The sequence below is a fragment of the Ptychodera flava genome, chromosome 5, assembly GCF_041260155.1.
Source record: "Ptychodera flava strain L36383 chromosome 5, AS_Pfla_20210202, whole genome shotgun sequence".
Taxonomy (NCBI): Eukaryota; Metazoa; Hemichordata; class Enteropneusta; family Ptychoderidae; genus Ptychodera; species Ptychodera flava.
Window position 1 is genome coordinate 13,756,663 of NC_091932.1, and position 9,082 is coordinate 13,765,744.

The window sequence follows — 9,082 nt, forward strand, 5'->3', positions numbered from 1 at the left end:
TTAAGCCTCTTGCCTTCACTTAAGTTCTGTTGTTATGGCCAGGGATGTTTGACCTCTTTGCAGGAGACGTGCTGAAAAATGTCTGACAAGGGTCAAAACAGCTTGTAAACAGCAGCCAATTGCCAGATAATGGACAAGTTTGGAGTACACTGATTATGGTTCTGTGATAGCAGAGGTAATTGAATTGGCCTTGACACAAATATATCAGCCTTCTATCAGAACTTTTATCACCCGGAGTTCCATCATAGTGGAATGCCAGCGGGACTTGTTTCTTCAGAAAGTTTAGTCTCAAACAAGAAAACTCAGAACTACCTAATACACATACAGGTATAGTTTACTCAAAGATATAATGCTGAGTGAAACGTAAGGTCCTAACACTTTGCACTTACAGGATGAATTTTGAATACACCTGTCCTTCCAATTGGAAGACGTACATATTCGTAGGATATTTTTGTGGGGAAGATGATTTTTGTTTTAAAAGGTGTCATTTTCTGATGGGTGAGGGCAGTATTTTTATGTCAATGATGGTGTAGCGGGCAAAGGTGTTAATCTTACAACGTTCAGCTATAAATAGTTCTGCAAGGTCAAATTTCAGGTTCAAGGAGAATAACATTGGAATAGTAACTGTATCAAAGTTGAATTAGTTACTGTCACTGCCAAGGTCAATGGATTGTGTCTCCTCTGAGAGCCATCTGGTCTTCAGGTTTTGGCATAGGTGGGATCCATGTGACCTTTGATCCCAGGAAGGGATAACTGTGGCTCTTCAAAATTATAAGCCTGTATCCGGTGTAATCATAACAATATGTCTGTTCTTGATGAGTTCTAGTATGCTTGGTTTTCATGCAAAATTAATGAATATACAAGAAATGCTTCATTTAGTTTTTTTTAATATTTGCAATTTAACAATAATCAGCCAACAAAAAAACTGATTTCAAATTGTACCCCCTGATACAAAACTGCTGTACTGCTTATTTACTTGCTTTCAAAAGTCCCTGAATCTCAAAATGCATTACACAAATACAAAATTGGTCCCGATTCACTAATTAAATGGGTCAGTTGCTGTACTGATTTGATGATTTATTCCCCTATTTTTGTTCGGTAAATCACAGACAGTCGAGAAAGAGGATGGAAAGCTACCACAAAGAACAAAACAACTGTGAAGAAGCGACGAGCAATCTCTTTTGGAATAATTAGAACGTGTGAATTGATTTTTGCATAATTATCAGCTGGGCGATAGCCACTGCTCGACATCCGGTAGTTCACAGTGAAAAAACTTCATTGAACTTATTTTCAGAATAAAGTTGTCTTTCTGATTGAAGTTGGATTCCCTTATCCTAAAGATTGATTTATTCCTAGATGCGACAAAGAAACATTGCTTTCCTTCTGAATGGGATTATTCTCTGCTACGAAAAAGGTGTGTTTAGGACACACTGAATGTAAGGCCTGCAAGCATGTTTTGCGAAATTGTACGACAGTTGGATGGTAATCAGATTTGTTTATCAATGGGTATGTAAATCCAACGTAATTTATTCCAGCACAGTTTGTTCAAAGGAAATACAGCAGCTTCCCATCCTGTTTCTCGACTGTCTATAAGTAAATCAAATACAAGTTCATGTTCTCCTCGCAAAGTTAGCTGAAACATCTACTATTTCCTTTATCAATACAGCGTCTATACATTTAAATGCACTGTCATTGCTTACATTTGAATTCTAGCAGAATTCACTTGTCAACAATAACGCCACGGTCTTCCCATGTACAGACAGAGTTAACAAGCTGAATACTGTGCATCTCAACATGCGCTTTGGAATTAACCGTAAAACTGTAGTTGACATTAGAAATGGAAATACTTAAAAAATTCTCAAAAGTTACAGCTACAAGCCCTCTAAGAAAGACAATATTTCTACAACAATGCCCATAACCACTGAATTTATGTCACAAATCCATCCATAGTATGTTGCCATCCTTGGTATTTTCTCATTTCCTTGACATCGAGTAGAATTAGAAGGCATGCATTGCTTAGTTTATTGTACTTTGGTACAAGAATATCAACCATTAAAAAACATCAGAAATTAACTTTGTTGATTGTTTGAACAAATACCATAGTTCAGAATGTGTCTCACTACATTCTGTACAGTTCCCTTCAAAGTTTTATTTGAGCAACTTCAAATATTTTGAGTCAAGAGTATTGACCACAATGGCTGGCAGAAAAGTCTCTCAGCCATCACATACTCTGTTCCAAGTTTACTGTGCTGACGTCATCAGTCTGTTTGTGCCATTGTCTATTGAAACTCTTGCCTCAGAATATTTGAGCTTCTCCTCTGCATGTTTGTCTCCTCAACTTCAAAATGAAGAAAACAAACACACATATTGTCAAAACTGTGACACAGAAGAGGGATGGTGAAAGTTATACATAGATCTTTATCACACGGTTGAATGACATTTGCCCACTTTCTACCTATACTGAGAGTGGCGTGCCCTCTAACACGTGAAAACTTTCCATCAATATGGCAAATTGTGTAAAATTCTTTATCTTAACATGTAAATCAAAACATTTGCTTGTATCACAGGCACTTTATTTGCATCGTGGCACATATTGGTTAAGAGGGCACACTGATTGAGATGTAATACAATTGTACACTCACGAGTAAATACTTCAACTTGTGGGCTCTGAAAATTGTTGATCAGTGTTTGAGGGATCAACTTTGAACTGAACACCCATCCTTTCAAACTGACACACCCTCTTCTGTATCTTGAATTAGGTTTGATTGGCTACAACAACATGAAACTAGGTGCACATTGGGAATATTGCCTTATTACATACATAAAACTATTTCATGAGTTGGAAAGAATAACATAATCTGTAAGCTACTTCTTGATGGTGCAGACATCGTCATTGCATTCTACTTGAGGTTTGCCACTGCTGGCACCTTCGGGCAGTGACGATGGCTGGCCCTCGATTCCAAGAGCTTTCAACACATCTTCCAGGGGTACGTGATCTCCTGGGTTCACCTGACGGAAATCTAACAACACTTTGTCACCTCCTGAAAGTTGCAAGGAATGATGTGTTGTGGTTATTTGCTGTGTGTTGGCATTGTTGCAATTGGATGAAAGCAGTACAATAAACAGAACTAAACTATGCTTAAAGGTAGGATGTGCCTTGGGGACAGATATTCATGTTCTCAATTTTTCCAATTCTTTTCTGGTCTACTGCTTGTGGAGTTCATTTTAAAGCTCTCAGAGTAAGAAAAATTTTCACCATATTAGTTTTTTGAAAAGGGAAAATTTCATTTTTCCTTATGGAATTAAACAAGGATGGTAGCCATTTTGATTTTCAAATATAGTCAATGTTAATTACTTTGTTTCTCTTGCTCAAAACTTTGCACAGTGGCTCCTGATTTTTATTCTTGGTTGGGTAAGAGAATGGTTGAAAGTTTCATTGAGGAAAGTTTGAGCAAAAGTTAAGTCTTTCAAAGTCGGGCGCATAGTACATTAAATGCAAGTTTTTGGCTGCGTACACAAGTATTGCTATATCCAACTTTGTCTTATGTGCTGACAGGAAGATAAAGACGTACATGTACATGTATAAGCGTCATGTGTAACACTCACTGAATCTTGCTTTAAAGTGTTATGGATAGAAAAATGGTGGTTATAATAAATAATGCATGAGGAACAATATAAACATTTCGTTGACAGCTTCTGCTGGTAAAATCAAGTCTGGCAAACCTGGTTACAAAATGAAAACTAAAACTATCATAGAAAAGAAGCCAGATAGGTGGCAGCACGCCACTAAACAGGACAGTAGAGATGTTCAGAGAACGGAACAAGTTTGTCTTACCTTTGCTTACAACTAACACACCACCATTCTGCATTCCATCACCACTGAGATTGCCATCAATTTTATCTTGTTTTGCCTGAAAGAGAAATTACAGATTGGGCAATTGTGATATTGTTGTCAGCAATATGTGACGGAAAACCATCAGTTACCATTCTGCTCCATGAACTTTTCTTCTTCTTCAATTTCTCTGCATATATCTTTGTGGCAAAAGATTTCTCTACAGTCCAGCCTCTGCATTCAAATTTTTTTGACAGCAGTCAGTGCTCATTTTATATCATACCACTTCATTGTGAGTGAAATTACTCCACACATACAATTAGATTGAACTTTGGCTAACAACATTAAAGGGACAGTAGCTTATGGTGATTGTTTTCACTATATTTGTTTTGTATATCAATTGCTAGTTCTAGTTCAACTTCCCAAAGTACCCACTATTTAGATTGTAAACACAGTGTCTATACTGTTGCTGTTTACATTTGAATTCAAGTACGGACTAAATTCACTTGTCAACTATAACAATGCAATCTAAACATGTACAGGCAGAGTTGACATGCTGTATACTGTGTACCATACAGTGTAACATGTTTTCAGGGAGTAGAGCGATAAACTGTACAATGTAATTGGCATTAAAAACAAGAATGGTGAAAAAAATCCTAAAAAAGTTACAGATACCGTCTCTGTATATTTTACTACATCACGGACCGTGACTACATATAATGCTCATGAGACTGACACCCTACAAAATAATGTACAGGCCTTTCTCAGGCTTAGTTGATGTTCAAGGTCAAATTAGAAAATCAAGGTACCCGAATTACATCACTGGTAACAACTACATCTTGATCAAGCTTGTAAGAATCAAGGGAAGACTATTTTTATGGGGCATTCCATGATCAAGTTCATAAAAATATGTAATGTGGGATAATAAATAAAACCTACTGGGTCAAAGGTCAAAGTAACTGCCCATAAGATTGTAAGAATATATTATATGCACATCTTGCTTAACTTGCTTTCACTGACATTTGCTCGCAAACAATGAACCCATCAATTGAAATAATACAATATGCTGTACATAACATAAATTTTACAGTTCCACATTGAATATGTAAGCATACCGGTATGTAGTTTATCGATGTTGAGTCAACACACACATACTGTTGTGGAAATTTGCCTACCTTGCTGATGGTTGACCTTGATTTTAAAACTGATGGAATCATGCTAAAGAGATTCAATCTTCTGTATCCCATGTCTTTGTAACACTGCTTTTTAGTGTCAATATACAACTCTGCAAAATACATAAAATACATAACAAAAGAGAGAGCTATGTTAAGACAAAAAGCAACCTTCCAACACATATACAAAACTGAAATTCTCAAACATTATTGTTCGCCCTACTACCAGTACATGTAGGCTTGGCACTACCGCAATGGATTAAATCTATAATGTCATCCTAAAATTGATGTTTCACTCCCACAAAACAATTGTACTTCATGTTTGGGAGTGACGCTAAGATATGCTCAAAAGCTACTATCTACAGCATACTTGTATATTGATAGAGAAATAGCGGTATGCATTGCTCATCAGGAGAGTGACTTTTACTAAAGCTGTATGTAACATCAACATTTCAACACAAATATTAGTGATATTTGCATTCTAACTTTCTCTTTTTGTAATTTCAAGATATTTATCGCAAACACGAAATGAATAGTTCTTTTCAAGAGAAAAATTATTCATAATTTGGAATATCACCATAAACAAATAATTCTTTCTTCCAAATTGTAAGATTCACCGAAATTTTGTTCCAGAATTCGAGTCATATATATAGTCATATATGTTCTTTCATATGGGCCTTCACATGAAAACAATCATCATAATTTCAAACACTGTCAGATTTATACTAACAACAAAGGCACATAAATAGCTCAATGAAAGTGCATCTGTAATCTTATGATAACGAGATTAGGAATCACTTGTCAAGAGCTTTGGCAAAAGGATGTCACAATAAACAATGGTGACAAAAAAAGAATAATTTATTTGTCTGAATTTTTATTTAGTGATGCAAATGTCTCGTGCTATTGTTTTGATACACCAATCATTATCACATTCAAAGCTATCAATCTGTGAAAAGAGAAATGCATTATATAAACGCAATATCATAATCAAACTTAAAACAAAAGCAGAATGCTGGAACAACAAAGATGAACCATCATGGTGTGAGGCTTCAATATTGTCTTCTTCCAAAAGTGCAACTACTAAATAGCATTGAATAATGTATATTTACCAACCAATCTATATGTTCATCTGTATTTCACAGATTTGCTTATGTTTTGCGCAGTTTTTCCTTGTTAAACGTTTTATTGGGTTTTTTTCTTTGGCAAGATGTTCTATGTCATGTCTTCATTGTTATTGCATTGTTTTGTTTGCCCTGCCTCTTGCCAGTTCGAGGAACATTTTGCTTTTCTCATATTCGGCTGAGGACCTGGGTTTTTTTGTGTATCTTCTTTTTATTGATTATGAAATAAAAAGTGATTTATAATACATTCAAAGCTATCAATCTGTGAAAAGAGAAATGCATTATATAAACGCAACATCATAATCAAACTTAAAACAAAAGCAGAATGCTGGAACAACAATTTTTTCATACCTCCAGAAAAGAAGTTCCCCTTGACAAAGTCTTCCACTCCTAATTCTTCTAGACCAACACCAATGAGACGTACATCATGTGCATCCAGCTGGGGCTTCAGAGAGCTGAGCTCTCGAGCTCCCAGCCTGCACAATTGTCATCCAAACCGACGTAGAAAAGTAATCACACATGCCTGACTTGCCCAGAAAGTTTCCAACTTCACAGACTGTAAAAAAACCCAGAAATACTAATAACTGTATTTTGAAACAAGGTTGAACAAACCATAGACAGTAGTGCCTATGAACAAACAAGGCCTTTTCACTGTTTTAATTGAAAATCACATTAGGAAGGTTTTTATAAACATATTTTAGAATGTATTTGACATCACTTTTTATCTTATATGTAAGGAGAATCCCAGCCACACAGGATGGAAGCAAACTTAATGACATACATGTAATGTATGAGGCGACAGAAACATTGCCAATTTTTACATTCAAATGTAAGCGTTAAAGCATGGTGGCACCTTGGTTATTTGCAATGGCTTCTTTTAATGGTTTATTTGTAAAAATTAAAGAAAATATTACAATGACAGTCAATGGAATTCAATGACAGGCTGCATAACCTATGGGTTACGTAGTCAGGTAACCTCACGATGCACATGGAGGGACGATGTATCATCAGAATCATGGAACTGACTAAGATACTGCACAACCAAGCGGTCATACTTCATAACTGATCAGTATCAAGTCAATTACCACTAGTTACTAGTCTCAAAATTCATATGTTGATTGTCCCGGATAAAGTGAACTTCAGGCCATAGCTTTGGGCTGGAAGGTAACTTTATAAGACACTGAGGAATATCTTATTTGGATAATCCGTCATATTGGTGTAAAAGCGATGCTACAATATACAAAAGTCAAATATTTAGCGCCACCAGTGTTGACTTTTGCATTGTCTTTCTATGGATGAATGTGACTCTTTCTGTATCAGAGAGCTGAGCTGTGCAGTATGTGAGATGTCTGATGATTGCAACCATCATGCACTTTCTCCGAGAATGCTGCTCCTGACAATTGCCATATGCATTTCCTCAGTGGAGCTTTTGTCAAGCTAATATCACCTCCAAATATATACATGACATGCATACTTGTGACTGCAATTTCATATTTATTACTTCAAAGATGGTGGTTTTAAAAGTTTCAGTTACCAATACCATGATACAGAGGATCACATGTCCGGATATCTTGCAATATTGTCAGCTGTGTGTGTTAGATCAGGTTTGCTCAATAAAACCACCATATGTGTGGTGGTAAAGTGAACAAATTAATCATTAAAAACATCAAAACAAACATGATTTGTGATTGGTAACTAATTTGAAAAGCGGTGTCCCGTTTCTTCAATATTCTTTTTTTCTGATTACATAACATATCAGACGCACTACCGTTAGTAGTAATAATCACATGATTTATCACATGCGTTTCTGTTTCCATAACTTTCCGTTTATTTATTCAATCATGAAGGTACATGTAGTCTCTCCATTAGTTTATCAAATATATGCGCTTTACGATGAAGCTTGGGTTCTTTTCGCTTTTATGAATTTATAATGAAATATCTCGCTCATGTGAACGCTGTGTCACTGCAAGTTACGTAACCCTCGCCATGTTCAACGTACCACAGGCGATTGAACACAAGCTAGTGTCCTTGGCTAACATTGCCTTGCTGAGATCGCCGGACAAGCAAACACACGATCGCAGTAACTAACTTTGATACGATCGAGCGCGCACGTAAACTTACCTCGCCACTCGCAACATTTTTCACGAGGTTGCTGGCTATCTTCGCCAGGTCCGCTGGCATAGCTTCACCAAACACTCCGATGTAATTTTCCTCACAAAAGTCACTGGACAAGTGACGGTCAAATGCAATGTTCGCTCTCTAAATCAAGGCGCTGATTGTCGTTTAAGTTATTTCAATGCATTCGTTTTCGGATTCAGTTTTTTTTTTGGAAGCATTTCGAGGGACTGACGCAACTTTTAGTTACTTTTAGTCCACAGTTCCTTTATCGAATATCGTAAATGACCAGGTTAGCCACGTTGCATAGATGTGATTATTTGCAGTCTATTTGATAATGATGATGATGATGATGATGATGATGGTGATGACGATGGTGATGATATGACGATGGTGGTGATGATGACTGTGCTTGTCTGGTTGTTTGCCTTTCATTTAGTTTTGGGCCCTATGGATGTATTCCAAAGATATTAACATTTCTTCTTTTGTTACTATTATTCTGGTCGATGATATCGAACCCTTTGTCCTCAACTTAGAATTTGGCATCAAGGTTTTGTAAATATTGTCAAAAAACACCTTTTGGCCTATGCTATGAAAACTTTACACCTCGGTAAATGCAAATTCAATAGAAAACGGGTAATATAAAATATAGGAAGCTGTCTTTAATTTATAAAAAAACCCTATCCTTGATTCTGTGTTTAGACACGTCTCTGAAATGGTGGATGCACAGGGACTGTGGTGGATGGAAATGCACGTTTGCGTCATCAGTGACTTGAAAACGAAAAATCAACCGATATTTGACCCCGAGTACGAATACGAATACAATTTTACCGGCGTGTTAT

The 9,082-nt window shown here is 36.4% G+C and overlaps 1 protein-coding gene across 1 annotated transcript; it reads right to left on the reverse strand.

Annotated features, from left to right (window-relative positions):
* Window positions 1–870: 870 nt before the first annotated feature.
* LOC139133078 (prostamide/prostaglandin F synthase-like) lies at window positions 871–8,441 on the reverse strand. Its single transcript, XM_070699486.1, has 5 exons — window positions 8,247–8,441; window positions 6,477–6,681; window positions 5,008–5,117; window positions 3,836–3,911; window positions 871–3,041 (listed from the first exon to the last, which is right to left on the reverse strand). Exons 3-5 carry the CDS (start codon window positions 5,077–5,079, stop codon window positions 2,866–2,868), a joined length of 324 nt encoding a protein of 107 aa, XP_070555587.1. The 5' UTR covers window positions 5,080–5,117; window positions 6,477–6,681; window positions 8,247–8,441; the 3' UTR covers window positions 871–2,865.
* Window positions 8,442–9,082: the final 641 nt, after the last annotated feature.

Excerpts from the sequence above, each read along its gene's own strand:
- LOC139133078 (XM_070699486.1), bottom strand. The coding sequence starts at position 5,079 with ATGGGATACAGAAGATTGAATCTCTTTAGCATGATTCCATCAGTTTTA. Across the intron at positions 3,912-5,007 it reads CAAGGTCAACCATCAGCAAG|GCAAAACAAGATAAAATTGA; the intron begins GTAGGCAAATTT and ends TTTCTCTTTCAG. Across the intron at positions 3,042-3,835 it reads TGTGTTAGTTGTAAGCAAAG|GAGGTGACAAAGTGTTGTTA; the intron begins GTAAGACAAACT and ends TGCAACTTTCAG.